Source organism: Streptopelia decaocto, assembly GCF_964273445.1.
Source record: "Streptopelia decaocto genome assembly, chromosome: 8".
NCBI classification, from domain to species: Eukaryota; Metazoa; Chordata; class Aves; order Columbiformes; family Columbidae; genus Streptopelia; species Streptopelia decaocto.
Genome location: NC_138662.1, coordinates 17,376,612 through 17,397,895, shown reverse-complemented (window position 1 = coordinate 17,397,895; position 21,284 = coordinate 17,376,612). Strand labels below are relative to the sequence as shown.

General features: G+C 45.0%; 1 protein-coding gene across 2 annotated transcripts in view; it reads right to left on the bottom strand.

Moving 5' to 3' along the window:
- Positions 1-2,082: 2,082 nt before the first annotated feature.
- Positions 2,083-21,284, bottom strand: part of ARIH2 (ariadne RBR E3 ubiquitin protein ligase 2) — a 32,252-nt gene continuing 13,050 nt past the window's right edge. For both annotated transcript variants that reach the window (XM_082059908.1, XM_082059909.1), the window contains 13 exons: positions 16,906-16,973; positions 15,149-15,212; positions 12,698-12,845; positions 11,872-11,993; positions 10,909-11,018; positions 9,771-9,888; positions 8,262-8,312; positions 8,141-8,162; positions 6,529-6,680; positions 5,317-5,460; positions 4,908-4,976; positions 3,913-3,996; positions 2,083-3,443 (listed from right to left, as the gene is read on the bottom strand). In XM_082059908.1, coding sequence (XP_081916034.1) covers positions 3,372-3,443; positions 3,913-3,996; positions 4,908-4,976; positions 5,317-5,460; positions 6,529-6,680; positions 8,141-8,162; positions 8,262-8,312; positions 9,771-9,888; positions 10,909-11,018; positions 11,872-11,993; positions 12,698-12,845; positions 15,149-15,212; positions 16,906-16,973 — 1,224 coding nt within the window. In that variant the 3' untranslated portion in view covers positions 2,083-3,371. The remainder of the gene's footprint in view (positions 3,444-3,912; positions 3,997-4,907; positions 4,977-5,316; positions 5,461-6,528; positions 6,681-8,140; positions 8,163-8,261; positions 8,313-9,770; positions 9,889-10,908; positions 11,019-11,871; positions 11,994-12,697; positions 12,846-15,148; positions 15,213-16,905; positions 16,974-21,284) is intronic.

The following is a 21,284-nucleotide window of genomic DNA, read 5'->3' as shown; positions in this document are numbered from 1 at the left end:
TATAGTACAGAAACCTCCTGCTGCCCCCATCCCTGCACGGGCACAGCGCATTGGGCAGGGCACAGAGCAGCAGTCATGCAGTTTATATCATCAGTAGAAAAGTTTTTGTTACAGTCTGGGAAGCCTGAGGACTACTAGAGATGAGGCAGCCAATGCACTAACAGAAGCGAGGCTGAAATAATAGCATCCGGTGCAAGGATGGAGAGGTGTGAGGTGGGCGCAGAACTGGTAACAAGTGCAAAAAGAGAAAAAAAAGCAAACATTCCACAGCTGTAGGAGAATCGCACCAAAGGGAAAGTGGTACCTCAGAATTAACAGCTCCCAAGCCACTCTCTATTCACCTACATTCAGGTAACCTTGGTGATTCGAACAGGGCCCTGTACCTATGAGAGGGGAAAAAAATTGGCCTTGTCTTTTGGTGTCGAGAACTCCAGTTTCCTTCCTGTCACCTGCCTCTCGGTGTCGGTCACTTCACACAGAACCAACAGTCCCTTGCTCTGCAGGCTCTGTCTTGGAGTCTGACCCTCCGTACAACAGCAATACCGGAGTCATCCTGCCCGGGCTGCAAAAGCAATAAGTCCTGTTGTTCACCAGAAAGCACAGAAATAGGATCTGTGCGTGCAAACCAGGACTTTCAACACCTTCAGAACGGGTGTTTTGTTTTAAGATAAACAGAACTGCTGCTGAAGCTCTAATTTCAGAAAATTTGAAAGAACTGGGGGACACACTGTGCAATATGCATTAGTGTTTCTCAGCCAAGAATCTTGGCAGTCTGTGCAGTAAGTCTGGCCACAGCTATCCGGGCTAGTTTGCCTACAAACAAGGATTCCTAGCAAAGCATTTTGTGGGGGCACTGGAGAGGGAGGAGGGGAAGAAGGCAAGGGTGGGAGAAAGAGACAGAACCCCATTCTCATCTAGCTCAAAGCTGGACAATTATGTAACAGAAGTGAGAGCTCTTTGGATTAGGAAACTCCACACACCTGTTCTGCAAAGAGATTAAGTGTTATGCTAGTTACATTTAGACAACAAGAACACCAGCTTTTATCCTAATTAGTACTTTGCATGTTACATTTTTTTAAAGAACAGTTTAAACACTGGTTCTACACACTGCAAACTGCTGGGTCTCAGTCAGCCTTCCCCCACGCTATCCCTGTCCCAGGGCCCAGTGTGCCCACACTTGGCCAATCATTAGGGAAGGGAAGAGGAAGGGACTGACCTCTAGAATATATCACGGGGGGGACACAAAGAGGCTGCTGCTGGGAGCAGAGGAGGTAATGAAGTCAGGAGACAGCATGTGGAGCAAGGATGTATTTATCCCTACGGCTCCAGCCTAGAGGGGAGCAAGGACAGAGCAGGAACACAAGGAGCCGCAGTTCTGGAGATCTCCTGCCCAGCAAGCAGCACTGCACCCTGAAACTACGGACCCCCTCCCTGCCCCACTCCCCGGCTCCAGCCACCTCTCTGCAACCCTCCCCTGCCTCTGTTTTAACCCCCATTCCCCTGCCAGCATGTTCCCCCGTTCCCTGAGGATGCATCCCACAGCAGGGAAGGGAGGAAGGGAAAGGAAAGGCCTCTCTGTTTGTAATTTTCTGCTGTGTACAACAAACATGGCCATAGGATTAGCTCCTGTAATAGCTATGCCTCTTAAACTGATGCACCTTTCACATTAAAATCCATCTGCCCAATTGTACTTGCTGCAAATACTTGGCTCACATGTCTCAGGTACACGAAAAAGGCTCAAACAGCAGAGTTAGCTTATTCTGACATGCAGAATTTAGCACTTTCCCCCCACCGCTTTAACTTTTATCAAGTGACATTGTATAAGAGGAACAGAGATACAGGGATGCATCAAAGGCAACACTTCCACATACAGCGTGGAAGAGAATCCCATGAGTTCCTCACAAAGGTGAAGATTTCCTCAGCTCAGACTGCACCTCCACGTTACTGGCTGCAAACAACGTGTTTCTGGTGCAGGTGACATATATCCCTGTGAAATCCGGACCTGTGGCCTGCTTCCTCCACCAAGCAGGTAAGCATCAGCATTTCAGTCACCTTTTTCATGGTAACCCCTACTAAATGAACTAGGTTTTCATACTTTTATTTTAGTGTATATTTTACATTAGAAAAAAAGAATGTTAATAAAAAAGCTCCACATGCTCCTAACAATCAATTTTCTGATAAGTCCCCACCAGTATCAATACTAATATACAAATAAATTAATTTTGCTAGTTAGTTTTCTGCCTGGCTTTGTGCAGGCTCTGTATTCAAGTGCCCATCCACATTGCCAACACGTGGCAGGGAGTGTGTTGTACACAATCTCTCCTCCTCAGAATGCAGCGGTGTTTAGTCTCACCTTGATGAATGGGATCAAATTTTCTCAGCCATGTCGCCCAGCAGGCACAAATAATCTCTACCAGGCTGCACGGCACTGTTATAACATGGATTGTTTCACTCTGCAAAAGCCCCCAAGCCTTGATTAACAACTGTATGCTACTATTCCCTCATCACTCACTTTGGCAACACAACACCCTCCCCACAAAGAAAAAAAAAAAGAAAAGGCAAAAAATCTACATGGAAGACCTAAAATTCATCAAATGCAGAATCTGACCTGACTCAAGGCATATCCCCCAGCATTAACCTGGTCTCTCCCCTACAGTTCCTCTGGTTGCTTTTGTTTGTGCAGCAGGATTTTGCACAGATGATTTACAAGAAAAGAGATGCCACATGTAATCGTCCCAAATGACGGCCACTGCTGGTACTGTCGGGTCAGACACAGCAGAAGCCACTCTTAACGCCAGCCAGTCTCCTCCTGCAACGCCAGGGCTACAATGCCCCAGTTAAAGGAGCATCGGGAAATCTAGCCGAGATATTTTGTAACCTCCTTCAGTGCCTGGGAGGATTTTTGGGTCAGAGGAAGGGAGAGGGGGGGGAAAGCCCATTAAATTTACAAGCAGATTAAGGAAAAACACTCCACTGCCAATTTATTTTTAAAAAGGGTTGTGTGTTATTCTAAGGTTTGTCTGTATAATTGTACAACCGTTGAAAATTACATAAATTGTAATGATCTAATACTATTAACAGCCATTCAGAGAAAAACTCCCTCGCTTTCTGAATCCACCAAGGGCAGGAGGGAAACGCCCCAGGAAATACGCCAATCTGAACTCTGGCCTCTAGCCTGGCAAAAACAGAAACAGAAAGATAAGAGAACAAACTGGACTAAGATGTGGTGTTTGCATGTGTCTGACTTGCAAGGGGAGGGGTGGCTTTGTCCTTGGCCGTGTTCTCCCAGAGGCAGTGCCTGCTCATCCCGGTGAAGCTGCCGTCACTTCACTCGCTGCTCTCACCCCTGCACTTTGTCATTTCCTCCTGTCTTATGTGTCGTGGAAGTCTTTCAGCAGGGTCCTCCGTCTCTGCTCTGCTATGTGCATCTGATTCTCTAAGTCCTAGTAAAACAGAAGATAGAAACCGTTAGCATGAGCTCCCCAGAGAAGAGTTCATTGTCTTTACAGAGAGGCTGAGCTCCAGCCTGAGAAGTACAGACAACCTTCACACGTCACATGTGCTTGGGATGACAAGATCGCAGATTGTTTCCTTTTGACCTGGGCTCCCTCTGCAGTTACCCGGCTCCTGCTCCGTCTAAAAAGCTACATGCTTAAGGTATCTGCTCTTCACCCACATGCAGATTCCTTCAGAGCTTTGTTGGTCACGTTTCAGTTTGCAGGACTCACTGTGGCCCTCCCTCCGCTCCCACAAGGCAGCAAGCACTCCACTTCTACAGCATCTGCTGGCTAAATGTGACTTTCTGGATCTAGTTTTGCAGAACCCTCACTTGACTGCCTTAGCACTCACGCAGAAGTGTTAAGCCCAACAAACAAAATCTGTCCAGCAGGCTCAAGAGAGCAGAACACTCACCCCTCTGTCGTAGCTGTCTGCTCGCTCCACCTTCCACGAGAGATTTTCGATTTCAGCTTCCAGCTGGGCCTGCTGGTATTCAAACTGCAGAGAGCAAAATTAAGAGACAGCAACAAGACACTAGTTTAGCGGAACAGTTTCACAGCACACACTGCACTCGAGGAGCAGACAAATGTGTTCTGCAGACAGCTGTGCTGGCAGAGCAGGTTTGTGCCTCCTCCTTGTTCACCTTCAGGCAGACAGCATCACCCCTTCCAGGAGTTTCTTGTGTAAGCAGTCCCCAGCCTGCACCACTCAAAATTCACTGCAAGTGAGAAATATCTCCTAACTCAGCTCATTTTGCCTTAAATAGGTCACGAAATACTCTCGTGAGCAGCTCTTCAGGCAGAGCAAAGAGACTGTCAACCAGTGCTGGGAGCAGTAACTTGTTCCACAGTCAGATCCAGAGGAGAAATCTGTCCACAGCCTCAGAAACTACACACATTGCTATGGAGAGAGACTGGATAAAAGGTTTTACTGGACAACTGAATCAAAGAAACAACTTCTCCAGTGAATTCAGGGCTGTTGTCCAGCCTGTTGGATGCACCAAGCCAGCAAGGAACTTACAAGAAAAATAGAAAGCAAAGCTAAACCCTGATCCAAGGCTGGAAAAGCAATCCTCCAGCAGCTCCCCACATGGGATACGGCCTGCAGAACTGTGTTAAGTCTTACCAAGAAAAAAAGGCACATCCAGCCTCAAAACTGGCTGGGCAAATTGCTTGTTAGTGAAAGTGCAGTTAAGTGCCCTGGGAAAATAATGTCATGTATCAGAGGTCTGAGCTGCTGGTCAACTCGAAGTGAAGAGGAAAGGTGCAAAACCACCTATTATTTATGCTGTCCTTATCTCACACTCAGGATTAATATTTCAGACATTGCCAAGCTCTCGAATTCAGCCCAGCATGCTGCCAGCTGCACCCCAAAACACTATCAGCAAAGAAAAGAGCAAAACATCTTACCAGTTTCTTTCTGGGACCAGACTCCATGTAGTAGGCATATGGATATGTGTACTGCAGGGTGTAACGACACTGTCGGGGAGTGGAAGAGAGAGAAAAGAAAGACAAGAGTCTTAGACTTGGAAGTCAGCACAGTCACATCTGTGTGATCGCCAGAGGCTAAGAAGCCACTTTCTGACACAAAAAACTGGATGTTTCATGGTGGAATTTCCTACACCTTCCTTGGAAGAACTTGTGCAGTTAAGTATGACTTCATATAGGTCACTTCCAGATGATTTTTGGCTAGTTCATGTCCTAGACCAGAGGTACTGCCCCACATACCCACAATTCCTAAATTCCCCTCCTCACTTGCTGTTGTGAATTTAGCATTCTGGTGTGTATTCTCTGTGCCAAACAACACACAACTACCCACCTTTGCAAGTAGTTTTGCAGCATTTTGTAGGTATTGCCAGTCTATCCATGTTCCCAAGTTGTTCATAACTCTTTCTTGGATTTTCTCCTGGATTCGTTGGTATGTCTGTGCCTCCAGCTGTAGGCTTTTATTGTGATTCTCCCACTGCAAGGGGTGGTGGTAGGGAGAAAGGGAAAGAAAAAAAAAAATGCGTGAGACCAGAATATTGCTGCTGTAAAAGCACAAGCTCTAGCAAGCAGAAATTGAAGTGGGGCAGGAGTCCAGCAAGGCAAGACATGCTGTGGGGAAGAACAGCAAGGCAGCACCACCATAGCAAGTGGCGGAGGTGGAACACAACAGACTGAGAGTGGCAAAGAGCAGGGAGCAAACCCAGCTCCTCCGAGTGGGAATGCCCTCCGGTCACACAACGACCTGGTGTCTAAGAACATGGAAAGTAACGGTGATTCCCCTACTTAAAGGATTTGTATAGAAAGGTCAAGAGTTTAAATTAACATTTCACATGGGCTCAGTGAACTTCAACATCCATGTGCACATTGTAAACATGGCCATTTCCCAAAGCCTGTTGGTCTGGCTAGTAATGGACACATTTATTTTACCACAGGACCTGGCTCACGATATGAAGAATAAACTCATTTTAATGGGGAAACTGAAAGGCAGCAGCATTTAAGCTCTACCACGTTCTCTTCCAGAGGTGCTTCTCTAGAATTGCACTGCATAGCCAGGTGCATTGAGCCTGCTGTGTGGACAAGGATGCTCTAACGGCAATATTACATGATTACATTAAATTTTAGGAAAACTTTGCGACAGCCAATGGAGCTTTGAACATGGCAGAGTTTATACAATCTTTGTCTCTATAGAGACATACCACAAGGAACTGAAGTTCCCTGGTCCTGCAAGGGAACAATTGGAGCAACATCTATCTATGCAGCAGCACTCAGCCTGCAGGAAAACGGTACAGTGGCATACAGGTAATGCTGATTTTCTCTAGCACAAGGAAATACAGGAGTGAATATGATTTGCTTTGGGTACAATACTACTGGTTTGGATGGGACTCGAAGGGCAGTATTTTGAGTGAAAAACAACAGGGCCTGAAAATGCTGCACAGATTGTCTTTGGGCAGTTTCTTGCACGGAGATTGCTGGCAATGACCTTTGCACCAGGCAGGGAGCATTAAAAGGCTACAGCAGCTCTGGCCAAGGAGATGTCTCCTACCCTCTCAAAATAGAACAAGTACTTCTTAAGGGCCTCCCTGGCCTGTGCTTGCTGACTCTGGTTTACAATATCAGGATTCTCTTTGTACCGACTGCATTCGTAGTACTCGCTGCCGTGAGTCTTCCAGTCTCCCAGACACATCCAGCAGAAGTCTGCAGAAAATAGCAAAAAACCCACTGTGATGCATAGAAAAAACCTCCCAGAAAGGAAAGCTTCAGGAGACACAGCCCATCTGTTTTCAGATATTTCTGCTAAGCCAAGAAACATACATTTTGTATCATCTTGCATAACGGAACACAATTGTGAGCCAAAAAAGAGCCTGTCTTGAAGATTTTCATTGTACAGCCTCCTGTGCAGCTATAGAAAGTAAATCCTGAAGTGTTGTGCCCTGTACACCAAGAGCAATAGGCAGAACTGAACTTGCGCTCTGCACAGGCTGCCACTCGCGATTAAAGAAGAGGCAAGGCTGCGGTCTTAGTTGTGAGCTGCATCCTCCCCACCACGGGCACACTGCCCCATGCAGACCTCTGGCTGAATAAAGCAGTTCTCTCGAGGAGGGAACTACCCAGGTAACTTCAGATGTCAGTGGTTTATGATGCTTCAAGTTGGGAAGAAAGTAGGGAAAAAGAGAGCAATAGCAAAACCCACACGACAGCTTCTTCATTTCCGAGCAAGGCTGTGAGTGTTCCACTGGGAAGGTAAAAAGATGGAGATTAAATTGCTACAGTAGGAATCACTTCTGTGTTATTCAAGAGACTGAAATTCGTATTTCCAGCGTTCACCAGCCTCTGTGAGTGCCTGTCACCATGGTACCTTGGCGCTTGCCTGCTCACCCTTGTCACAGAGCTCCATCAAAGCACGTCCAGTGCTGCTGAGAAACCCAAGGCAAAGGAAATGATAGAGGACAGCAATCTTTAATCATCTTCCAAATAAGGTTCTGATACCATAATGTTTCCTAGTGGCACACTTAACTTAGAGGGCTGAATACAAGATATCCCATTCCAAGGCAACGGAGATGAATTCTGCCATGAAAAGATAAATGCAAGAACAGGCTGTCATTTTGTAGGGCCACACAATGGGCCAAAGACACTCAGGCTGCTAATTGCACAGGGGTGGACTGAGAAGTCCAACAGATAATGTTACACAGAACAATTCACAGCTCCTGCAGTTTCATCTGGGTTGAAGCTCATTATTTCCATCCCTAAGCAAAAGAACTTAAGCTGATTGGAGTAAATGGCTCAGTTCTGCCAGTATTTTCAGCTGATGACAAATAAAATTACATGGAAAGCACATAATACTCTCCTCAGAGATGGACTCCACTGTTAATACTATGGCAGAGATGAAGACTTCTCTATACAATGGACATGACAGGGAGAGGGAGCCAAACCAACAGTGAACCAGAGCCCAGCTGAGATCCCAACCAGTGGGGAAAAGGAAAAATAACACTATCACACACAACCATGTAATTCACATCCTGTTCACCTTTTACTAGGGGGAAAAATATTTCAGTCAATGTTCACAATTTGTCTTCATATCAGAAAAAAAAAAAAAGAGAAAAGAACATCCCCACTAACAAACCCTGCAGAGAAAACCACTTCCAAGTCCTACTCACCATGCTTGCATTTGGAGCATTGCTGAAAAAGAAGAGACAGGAGGCACCAGTTAGTGGAAAGTGGGGAAAAAAAATTCTGCTTAGAACAAGGAAGGTCTGATGTGTTCAGGGAATTGCTCACCATGTGATTGCAGCCTCCGTTCTTTTCAATACAGATATTGCACTTGGGACACTGGGGAAACAGAAGCATTTGTTAGATCCAGCTCTGTCTCTAGCAGCCTTCTAGAGAAGGACACCACTTGTGGGATTATTCCCCTCCTGTCTTTTTTTGTTTTAATATGTATACATGTATATGAGAATATTAACATATATACACCCTGCCTCACACCAATTCCTGACAGCTCCATTTAAAAAGGAAGTAGAATGGCAAAGCCAAGGAAATTGCACTGCAGCACTGGGCTGCTCGCTCAAGAAAACAAATTTGCTGTTGTTACTCCGTGTAAAACTGAAGGTCTCCCTGAGTTACCATTTGGCAGTTGCTCAGGCATAGGGATGTAATTAGTCCACATACGACAGTAGCTTTCACAGCTACTTGTACTACAAGATAATCAGCACTCTATCCCGCCTTTAGCCACTAACAGATGACAACCCGGCTACAGAGAACCTGGCTGACCACAGTGAGAACCGCTCACTTCTCCACTTCATGGATGTCCTGGAGTGTCAAGTTCAGTTACATTTTTTGGGTTGCACAGGTACAAAGGATAGAGCGGGTTCTGCTGCTTTTTATAGGTTTTAATGGCAAGCAAAACATATGCCAGGACAATGCTCACGATAACAGAACCTTCTACAAAAGAGCACGGCGGAAACAATCCCGTCACTTTCCTTTGCACCTTTTCCAGAGAAAGAAGGGAATTTAAGATCTCTAGTCTAAGTACCCACTTTGCTAACACAACTGAAGCTTGCAGCTAATTAGCACTGTCACAATTGTCATTTGCTATGGTAGAACGAATGCCAGCTAAGCACTGGTTTGAAGTCAGGCCACAAAATCAAAAAAAACCCCATTAAAAGTTCCAGTCTGCAGACAGCTAATCTGGAGGATTAAGGGAGTACATCTATGACTTTTAAAGACAATACTATAAGGAGACTAGAGTGCACAATATGCACTACTACTTCTTTTTCTTCGGTCTAAAACTCCCAGAAGTACTTAGATGTCTAATTTACAGACTTCATCTGCCCCATTTTGCTGTCCTTGCCAAATCAAGACATTATCTCCCTTGCCTCCCAGTTCACAGTAATCCATGCAGTTCAGGATTAAACACCACTAGTGCCTTATTTGGTACAGACTCCGCACTTACTACACTCTCTCCTTCCATTTTAAATACATCTCCACTGCTCCTTTCAAAGCAGCCACAATTCTTTTGCCCGTGGGAGGGCAGCACACCTGGCTGCCAAAGACATTCACACCAGGTCTGGAATAAGGACCACCAGGTCCTTACGGCAGGGGGCAGCTGGGTCTCCCGCACAAAACATTCCCAAGGCATCCTGCTGTGGTCTACCCCAGTCCCCGGGGAGCTGTGAGAATTCACGCTCTATGAAAAAGCAGCACACAATGCTATGTATGTATAGAATTGTATCTTGCTTCCCAGGCAGGACTAGAGGACAAAAAAAACAAGCAGTTGCTTGTCCTTACATCTTTAGTGTGAGCGCTGATGTAGTTGGCTGTTTCGGAGTCATCTGCACATTTGGTGAGCCATTTCCGAATGGTAGCACAGTCTGTGGGTGCGTGGTACATCTGACGACACTTAAAGCTTAATGTGGGGGAAAAAACCAAAAAGACATATTGATTTCCGAGAAGTGGCTCTAGAATTGAGGTTTTCCTGATGACCAAAGTCTGAAAGGCCAAGGTAAGGGATGCAAATGCACATGTGTATGACCAGAGTGCAAAGAGCAAGGCTGAGCTCCAACAACTCCCCACCCTCTTGTACAGAAGCTGGTGTCAGGATGAGTGTAAAATGAGGTCTCGTCTGCCAAACCACATGTCTGAGGGCTGACACATCCCTCCTAGAGTCCACCTACGTCTGCTCCAACACAGCTGCAGAGGCCTGGGCTATACCAGTGGCTTTACAAATAGCCTGACTCCAGTGGTCGATACCAGGGAGCTGCATTAGCATAACCTGATCAGCCCCAGGTGAGTTAAGCCATTTGCCTGGAGATACCAGTAAGCTGAGCTTCTAAACCAGTATTGCGCTCCATGGACATTTGCAGCAGCAGTAATTCTGCAGATCCAGGAGCAGAAGACACTCTAGCAGCCCCACAAGCTGAAGTCTTTTTTTCTCTGGTTCCACACACGCTTGAGGTCAGACAAGGTATATCAGTGTTTCTGTTCAGCAGAAATGTATTCTCACATGAGCCTCAAAACACACCAGACAGTCTGGGCGTCAAATACTTGTAATAAACTTAAAAATTCAATACCAGCAGAGAGCAGTGAGGCCATATTAGTAGACACCAGTCACTATGTCTGTATCAAAATATGTAACCCAGCCAAAAAATGAGAACAGTAGATTTGTAACCCCTTCCTTACTCAAGCCCTGCATTCCCTGGTTATCAGAACACCCAACTCCCAAGGAGTTTAGGGAGCAAGAGGACAGCTGACCACCTGCAGAAGTCAGACCCCAGGTGTCCAATTACTCAAGCTAACTCAAGTTACAAACAACTCTAGCAAAGCATTTGAGATGCTTCTCCACTCTGAACCTGTTGGAAGGCAAACAGAGTAGCTCTGAGGACAGCAGACACTTTTGCCGTGACCTTTAACCTTCTCTGTTGCTTACCAGAAGACCTCATTGCAACGATTGCACTGCACTCGCCGGGCTTTTGGCTCTTGTACCTGTATGACCATAGGACAATCTGCACCAGGACACAGCTGCAGCTGATAATGGCTCTGTGAACATACCAAGGTGGGAAGATCAGCAGTGGCTGCGGAAGAGCATTATCTATTCAAGTTTAACCACTGTTATCCTCAAAAACATACAAATCAGCCATTTCTTGTTGAAAAAGAGTGAAAACCTCTTCCACATTAGGAAGGGGAACACCAATTACTTACAGCTTTTATAGAACAGGGAATTCAAATGGAGAGTTACAGACCAAGCACAGCAACACAACCATGAGACCACATCGAGACACTGAACAAGCAATTTTACTCCATTTGAGGTCTTTGCCCTTTCTCTCCTTAAGCCACAGAATGTATTCAGCTGCTCTCCTGTGGTGGCTGTTCCCTCCCAAATGATCTCTTATTGAAAAGAGGTGACACCCCTCTTTCATACTGCTTTCACTGCTTGAGTATTCCAAATCACCAGAATACTCCTGCACATTTAACCTTAACAATTGCTGCTTTAATTTAAAAAAAAAAATCTCACGTAAAATGTTACTGAGCAAGCCAATTCAGTTGAGCCACGCTAAGATCAGGGACTTATTTTCAGAACCTAAAATCTCTATACTAGAGCAAGAAGGGCTTTAAAACTCAGATTGAAGTTCTGAGCTGCAACATTCTGAGAATACTGAAGCACCAGCCAAGGAGTTACTGGGTGACCTTACAGTAGAAGTTACTTTGGCAACCTGCTAGGGCATTCTGTCAGCGAGGCTGTCCTACAGGAGCAGCCGCATCATGTTTATCAGGGACAATTTTGCTGCAGGTACTGCAGTTCTAATCAATGATGCAAGACACTTCAAACGAAATTTCTGCAAGTCATCGGTGAATTGATCCAGGGTACTTTAAAACCGAAAAAAAGCAATACCTCCACATAGTCCCTGAAGAGGTAGCGCCTATATTTGTCTTTCAGCTCTTCACTAGGCAGCAATGGAAACACAAAGTCTTCTGGTGTCCGAAGCAGGCAGTCCTGAGCCATACAGGAGACCCCTGAGAAGAAAATACAACACTTGAGCACGGTGCAACTTATAACGAGCGAATGCACAGAGAGCATTCAACAGAGTTTCCTAGGTGCCATCTGTTGTTGTGGTAAGAGAGACACAACTGTGAAACAAATCTACCAGGGCTGCTGAAAAGCAGAAGCCCAGCTGTCTTCACTGAAAGATGACGGGGCACATGTGCATCCAGGACCAGCTTCAACCAGTATTCAAGTGCTTCAACCAGTATTCACAAGGTCAGAAACTTGAAGTAGAAAATTGCATGTTACTGCCATGCCAGCATGAAGGACAGGCTAGGAAAAGCCCGAAGCAACTCCTGGCAGCTCTTGGCTTCCACCCAACAAAGGGAACAGATGTTTACATCCAAAAGCACTCCAGGGGCAGTGCAACAACACATCATGAGAGATGCAAACTCAAAATGCAGCAAGTCTGCAGCTTCTAACTTGTTACAGTCATGCTCTCGAGATCACAACAGGAGAAAAACAGCAAATGGATCTATGGACTTGCACGTTTTGTTAGGCAGAAGCAGCGCTCTCCTGGTAGCTATGCCAATACTAACCAGGGATCCAGGTAAAAGTACTACTTCAAGTTAATACTCATTCCATGCTCCATTTTCTCATTACTGAGATGTTTTAAACCAATTCAACCAGAACAGCCAACAAGGCAAATATGAGCCCAGCACCACCTTGAACTCACCAACTCCGACACCATCCTTGACGAGCACCGTACAGTGCTGCTCCCAACAGCTGCGACAGAACTGGTGTTGACAAGCCAGAGAGAGCAAGTTCTCCTTCCGCACAAACTGCATGCACACTGCGCAGTGATGGGAGGAATGTACCATTGCCTGGCAGAGAGAGAAATCAGCGTTACGGTGAAAGCATCCCAACTCTCCCAGTGCATTTCACCCCATTTGCAGGCACCTGCATCACTGTCCTTGTGACAACTGTCTCAGGTGAGCTCCAGGCCAGAACAGGTTCATGAGCAGCTGGTGTGTTGGGGTGCAGCACCACCCCGACGTTTGGTCCTTCTCATGAACTCTAATCTCATGGAACACAACAGTCATGGAACAGCTCCTGCTTCTAATCTAGTGCTACCCAGAACTCACCTTTACTTTTTTGGTTCTTACTCTCACCTTATCTGACAAATGAGGAAATACACTGTTGTGCTGATCCCTCCTTGAATTAACTGATATTCTCTGTTAGCTGGGCCAGACTGTCGCTGCTCCACAGGCCCTGGAGAGCCGTTACAGCGGGAAGCAGGCTTAGCAGCGCCCTTTTTCTGGACAATGATTTTTGGTAAGTGGAGAGGCGACTCAAGGTTCAGCACGTAGTGTTTATACAGAGAGAAAAGAGAGTTCACAGACCATCATCTCGCATCTCATATCTTCTGCCTATGCTACATTTGGCAAAGCAGGCATCATCCCTTCAGCTGAAAAGGATTAGAGGGTTTGTTTCAAGTCAGGCATAATTAGGCTGCTGCTTCACCAAACCACTGGGAAGCAGTTTGGATCTCCCCTTGGGGAGCGCAGAGCTAATCCCCAGGTGACAGATCCAGCCCTCGGCACGTCTCGGCTCACCCTCGGGACCTGAAGATCTATGTCTAGCACAGCACTGTCCAAAGCAAGGCTCAACAAAACTGTTAGCAGGACTTTGTGATCCTATTTCTCCTCTCACAGAGAAGCCATATAACTGCCTTTTACCTACATAAACCTTCGCTACTCTTTGAGAAGCTTGTGCAAGGCAGCTGCTGCTTCCAGACCCGGTTCTGCACGCTGGAGACGTGAAGCAGCAGTACAACACGCAGCCGCGTGACCAACAGAGCTCCGCTTGTAGCATGACCACATGGAAAAGGAAATAATGCAACTTTGTTCTAGGCAGTTTCACTTACGGACCAACACAAGATTCACCGAGTCTGCAACTGCATTGATTGCCCGGATCAACTGTGCAGCCTGAACAACATGCACGCCACTGTGAACCTTCGCATGCTGCCCTCGGAGCTCAGCCCTATAGCTTCTCCCTATAGGGGCAGTTATTCTACAGACTCAGTATGAGCATCTGTCCCCAAAATATCATCATTCTGCATTGGTACAAAAAGACTATAACTAATTGGCTAGCAAACCGAGTTTGTCAAGAATTAAACTAACCTTTTAACGGTAATACCTTTCTTCCCAAAATCAAATCACCATTGCAGTGGGGAGCGCTTAAGTGACAGCTGATATAAGATTCAGACAAATAGTAAAATACACGGACTAACTTACAGGTATGATAAATAACAGAGATTTTTTTCTAGCATCTAGGGAGATAATTTAGAGTCCATGAAGCTTACCCCTGTCAGCTGCTTTAGCATTTTCACTCTCTGCTGGTTATGAGTCAGCTCAGATGCCAAATCAGGCTTTTAAAATCTCCCCTCCCCCCCCCCCCCAAAGAGTGTTTCTCAGATGTAATATTTTATCACTCAAAAGCTGACACATGGCAACGTGTTCCTGGAGTAACTGTGGATTGTACCAAGGCACCCACTGTGAATGAAACCTGTAAACATGCAACAGGAAGCTTCTATTTAAAGGGGAAAAAACCCCAAATCTAAAGACCTGTGTAGCCCCAGCTGCAAAACACAAGCTGTTGGTTCAAATATCACTATCGACTGGCTCAGCAGCAACACCACTGGGAGATTTGGCTTCAGCATCTCTGAGCAGAGCAGTGCAGCAAACAGTCGTCTCAGGAAAAGAAAAAATGTTAAAAAAAAAAATATCTCTGTTCCAGGCACAGACAAGCTCTGTTCACCCTGTGCAGCCAGAGCTTCCCTTGAGCGTCTTTTACAGAGAGCAGAATTGGAAGCAGCCAAGCCCATGCACTCTCCTCCCTCCATCGTGTACCATCACTCATGCTAAAAGAAAGAGCTTAATTTTCTTAAGGCAAATAATTCTTGAACACTACCTGCGAGACAATAGTAAAGCTGCTATTTAAATGTTAGACACCTCTTGAGTGCATTCTCATTTAAAAAGTAAGCGCAGCATTAAGTTAGGGTGTTGGACTTGAGTTTGCAGAGGGTTAATACAGGACAGATGATGCCATCAGTAATGCAATCCTCCGACGAGGTGGGTCGGAGGTGTCTGCCAAGGGAACAGACCAAAATAGTGAGCATACTTACATGTTTGGATGAGGTGGGCTGAACTCGTGCTTCTACTAGCAACTGGGCAGCATTTGACTTGTGCCTGAAAAGGCAATTGAAGAACGATCACATTGATTTCTGAAGACATTTTGCTTTGTTAAATTGATCCTTCTCGCCTGATTAAATAACAGGCTCTGTGCAAACGGTAGGGTAGGTTTCAACAAGGAAAGTGGAAATGCATCCTGTGTGAGGCTTCTTCATATAACGAGCTGAAGTCTCATCCACAAAACTTTATGAGAGTTTCTTCAAAATCAGAAACAGAAACAATACTTCTCCCAGTAATGGAGTAACATTTCTCTCATGCTCCTCCATGAATATCTTCCTACAACTCTCTCCCTCCCCCCAAAACATTATTTTTGAAGCTGAGATTTTCTATCCACACTCCTAGAGCAGTCCTAAGCCACTTCCCATTATAACACACTCCAGCAAGTGTCTGCCTCCTATCCCTTTGTAAAAATAAATACATTTAAAAAAAATAAAATAAAATCAAGCTATCCTGGTTAGGTCTCACTTTGACTCCAGTCTATTATCTAGTTAAGTATTTATTCTGTGATAGATTATCACCCCCTAGGCATACAAAGCTTTAGAACTAAACATGTTTTCCTGTTTGCGATTTCCATTCCAGAATAATGTTTACATCTCAATGAATTCTGAAATAGTGGCATCACAGTTGTGCCCATGCTGTAAATCCTTCCTCCCCAATAGCACTTTTTTAGTTGTATGAGGGAGCTTTTATTTGGCAATGTCATTTCACACCAAGACAGAAGTTTGAGGGCCAAATCAACTGGAGAACAACTTGCAAAGTCGTAGCTTTAGAAGTAAACCCTTCCCCAAACTTTCTCTTGCTTAAATCTCATTAGTTAACATGCAGAATTGCCCTGAGCTGCTATGCAGGAATCTCACCTTCCCCAGAGAAAAGCTTTCAAAGGATGCATGATAACCAAAGATGCTGCAACAATATCCATACATGAGATGCATTTCCCATATGTGCTCTGGATGAAGTTGCTGGCTACAGGGCCAAAAATGGCACAGCGGAATGAGTCAGGCTGATATGTTCTCTATTTTCAGACAAAGCTCAGTTCTGAGCCAGTATTAACTGAAGGGGCTGCCAGACAGCAGTGCCTCCTGACACACTTCCCATATATGTTTGGGCAGAGTCCGAACCTTCCTTCTGAAATCAGCTGGAGGACTCTGTTACGGTGACAATGACCAAGCAACAAAGGGGCTGCACTTCCCAGTTCTCTCTCACCATCTTCCCCTGCTCTCCAAACATTAGTCAGCTTGGAAAAAAACATCACTTATGTTCAGAAGAGAAAAAACTTCAATGTGAATGTACTACTAAAGAATATATCAGCAGAAGTTCAGTGCTCCTTTATGATTTAGGGGTCATTTGTTCAAAACAGAACATACGTTATCTATATATTGGGTAAAATGAATAAATATAGATGCAGCACTGTCAATCTGTTATCTCAAAGTTTAAGCTAAATGCATCTACAGTGTTTCCAGCATGGCAATAATCACTCAGACTGAAAGACATTTGCCACTGATACCTTCTGCCTGTTTACAAATGTCTTACAGACAATGCAGCCTCAACAAAACAGTGGTTTTCCTCTGCTCCCTGGAATGGCCTGTGTGGCCTGCTTTCAGGTTCAAAGGCGCTTGTCAAAAAGACACCTATGGACCACGCTGAGCATTCTTGCAAAGCACTGAGCACAGGAAAGACTATTTACACTTACCTTTCCAAAATCTCTGAGATTTGCCAGTGGAAACTAACTAATACTAGTTTTGCGACAGCATGTGATACCTAAGTGGGGAAAAAAAAAAAAGTCAAGTTAGGGATATTTTGAAGCCACAACTCTGCTTAGGAGTATGATCTTCTTCCAAGACTAATCAGTTGTACAAACTCAGTACAATATCTCAGTGATACTCAGCTCCCATTACATTACCAGACACAAGGTTCACAGTCAGTGCATCTGCAATATAAATGAAACACGGCTGTACCCCAGCTATCTCACATACTTAAGTCACAACAACTCAGAGAAGAAGGAATGAAGAATTCACTGCATTAGTTTCACTGCTCATGGAAGCCCCACATCCAGTTCTGTGGTCACCACTTGAGAGGCCCAGACCAGACGGGATCAGGGTCCTTGATATGTGTGCAAAGTTGGCACCATGGGGCAGACAGATCCCACATACTGAGCTGGAGAAGCAGTAACAAGCTGCAAGGCAGGCACGTTGTAACGGCAAAGGGTATAGGGGAAAAAAAAACATTTTCCCTAGTCTTCACTGACAAGAACAAAGTTACATGCTGGCCTGGAATAGGAAGATGGAAAGCTATTGTGACAGGGCACATTTCCATGCAGAGTTGCTTGCATTACGCGGACTCCTGGCAAGCACCAGCGCAGCCTGTGCTAGCCCGAGCACTCTCTAGAATACTGCAACATGACATTTAAAGTCATGTTACAAGGATACAAGCAAACAAGTCCTCCTTTGCTTCTGCATATTAGTTTATTTCCAAAGAAACCAGACTGGTCTGCTAGCACAAAAAGGCTTGTACCTGCCACGACCACAGGTGTCTGCTGAGCTGCTGGACCTTCAACCTGCCTCTACACCCCTTCATGCCTTTATCTCATGGAGTTCAAACAAAGTAGGTCTCCTGCAAATAAGACACCCCTTCCAGGGGGATTCGAAAGGCTCCCGACCCCCCTCCTTACTCCTCCCTGTGCTAGGAAGCACCTGGGCAAGCTCAGTGGTTTGCACATTCTGCATTTAGACACCCACTGATGTTAAGGGCTCTACCTCCTGCACTCCAAGACACTCTCTCTACTACACAAATAGAAAACAGAGCTCCTTCTGTTCGAGCCGCAGGAAGAGCTCCCTTTTTCCCCTAGAGAAGCTGTCAGTCCCAATCACCAGCTGAAAAGCCATTAAGCCTTCTTGAATCCTGCTACAAGTGAATCACAGGATCCGATGTACTAGTAAACCAGATACACAGCAACCCTGAAAGGAAAAACAAGCAATGGTCACTCCTACAAAGCAGCCAGGCTCTGCACACCTCGGGGCAGAAAATCCATGACTCATCTAAATCTGCCCCAGTGAGGAGGTGCAGTTTCACAACACAACATAACTGACCTATTCCTGCCACACGATCCTGCCCCGCTCCTGCACTGGCATTTCTCAGCGCTGGACGGCTGGTTCAACGAGTTAAACCCACGTAGCACCAACACACAACGCAGCTGGCGTTTCTCATTTGTTCTTATCCACCTTCACTTTCAGATTTTCCCACTTTGCTGGGCACTAAAAAAATCCCAGCAATAAGAGGAATTTTCAATGTTCAAATAATCCTTTTTTCTAGAAGAACCAAAGCATCAGGTCGTGTTGTGTTACGATCTGGTATGTCACCTTCCTCGACCTCACCGGTGATGAAACGCCACCGCTGGCCTCACATGGGTTGTTTTCTTAAGCCTGCAGCCTGGCAGACCCAGGCAGACACCTCTGACTTGCTCGTACAAGGAAGATATTCGCATTTTGTCTTTGTAAAACAAACAAGCACCAGGAATGTGGTCCCTACAAGACCAGCTTCCTGCAAATGCAAACCACATGCTAATGAATCATTCTCTAACAGCAATGATATTATTTCTCGGTAGCGGTGAGGAAGAACTGCCATCCTGACAAGAAACAAACAAAGCACCAGATTTAAATGGGAAGTTCATCTGCAACATACAAAAACTAGTATTTTTCAGTGGGATTTTCAGAGCCTGAGGTGCAGCATCATGACTCCACGTACTCCATGAAGTTACTTGTTCCCAGAGAAGGAACCAAGTACATTCAAGAATGAAGATGTATAGAAAGAGAAATACAAATACTGGCATATACATTTCTGAAACCTAACAAACTACCCTGACAGAATCAAATGCTTTTGAGTCAAACTGGCAGGCAAAATGTGGAATTAATGCTCCAGAAAGATGCCAGATTAACAGATCTAGAAGAATAACAACGCTTCTGTTACCATTCCTATTTTGCTCCAAATGCAAGCACTGATGGGATCATGTGTAATGCTAATTGTATTACTTTCATCGTAAAAGCTCCAAAGAATAAAATGTTTTCAATTGATAAAGCCAGGTTCATGACATGAGTCCACTTTCATAAAAGCCCTGAAGCAGAAAAGTTTTTGATACAACCTGAGTGGAGGGCAAGCGATCTCGCAAAAAAGAAGTCTCAGAGTCAGCCAGTTGCAGCAATGTACCCAGAGTCTGCTTGGCATGGAAGTCCTAATTCTTACATGTTAAAGATAAATAACATTCAGACTGTAAGAAAGAGGGATGGGAGAGGAGCAGGTAAGTTATGAGGCTGGGGCCGTGCCTGCTGAGCGGAGTCTCATCACACTACAATCTACATCCTGCTCACGAACAGCAAGGCTGGTAATTCAGGAGGCAAATGTGAACAACATCGGGGTCAACACTGCTGGAGAGATTCAAGAAAACAAGCATGAGAAGAAAAACAAGTGTTTAACAAAAGCCTGCTTCTATTGATTAGCAGCGCTCCCCAGACTCTTCAATGATTGTGCATTCACAATGAGTGAATGATTGTACCAAGTCAGCCAGTTCTTCCACAGTAACACCCCAGAATAATTGAAGTATTTCTTTGTAAGCAGGAGCCAAAACATGCTGAGCACAGAAAAATACACACAGCAATCAGAAGTTGGGTCCATACGTACATAATTCATTACCTTGCAGTACTGGAGAAGCAAAGAACAGAAGCTGATACTGCTGAACTGTTCAGCCAGGAGACACAGATGCCCATGCCGTAGGCAGCCACTGCAGCTTAGGGAACAAACCTTGGTTTCTGTTTGGACACACTGTCCCATACAGCATTTCCTGGACAGTCCAAAGCTTCACACAACGAAAGATCTCAAACTTACAAAACATTTCAGGAAGAGCTACAATTCAGTCCCCTATCAGTCACTGGGTGCCAGAAGAACAACCTCAAGTTATTCTGGAATAATAATGCTTTGTCTCAAACACAAAACAAATTAGAAAAGAAGCCTTGGATGAACTGTCAGCTTTGCTTAAACTTCCCTATTCTCTTTTCAGAATACTAAGACCCCCAAAGACGGTGAGATAGCTCATTCGCTGTCTTGCAGGTCATTTCAGTAAAATAGTTCTACAGACCAAAGTGCAGAAGGGAATGTATATTCTAGATGCTGCACTTCTATTTTAGTTTTTGTCTGCAATTATGAATTGTGCCAATGCTTCTACACAGCCTGACTTCTCCAGAGCTCTTCTACCTGTGGTTAAATTTATTAAAGCTCAGAAGATGAAAGCTGAAAGCAGTAGTCATACTAAAAACTTTCTTTCCCTCACTCTCATTTCCCCATTTTCTCACCATCAGCTTAAAACTTTAAGATCAAAGATCAGCTCAGTCCAAATCTGAACCTGGAAAATTTCTGACTGAAGACCAGGCTTCTTTCTTCACAATGGGGTGGCAAAGCTGAAGAGACAGGAGATCTCATCCAATCTGCAATTTCCAGCTTCACCTTAACACAGGAATTCAGTCACAGAAGCCTCTTCCAAACCTCCAGCAGCTTAGTTTTGACTTCCCACTGATAGAAGGCTGCTGATTGCCAGAAAAGGACACCAAACACTGAGGTTCGTCGCGGCACTGAACAAGAGGCGCAGTGTCTGTGCACACAGGAAAGGTGCCAAGAGGCAGCTGCTCTGCACAAGGTAAAGACTCTATAGGAGTTGTAAAAAAGTCTGAAAAATGTACATAGTGCTGGACAAAATTAGATTCTGAAAGTAGAACAAAGTAAGGCCATCACATTAAATGCACATCTATTCATTTTCTGAAAGAGAACATAGTCTTTTTTTTTTCTTTTTATTTCTACCTCCATTTATCTCCTGGATTCTTTACTCTCCAAGATAAGCAAAATTCTCACACTTTTGAAGTGTGAGAGTCTGGCACTCCCTAAGACAGAACAATATCAAAAGAATTTGCAAAGAAGCTCTGCAGGTACCTTGCTGAGTTTGGAGAGCTCTAAGACAACTATGGCTCAACTTGCTTCCCTAGATAAGCTGTTAGAATAGCTGAAGTTTCACCTCTTCTCTACGGGAGA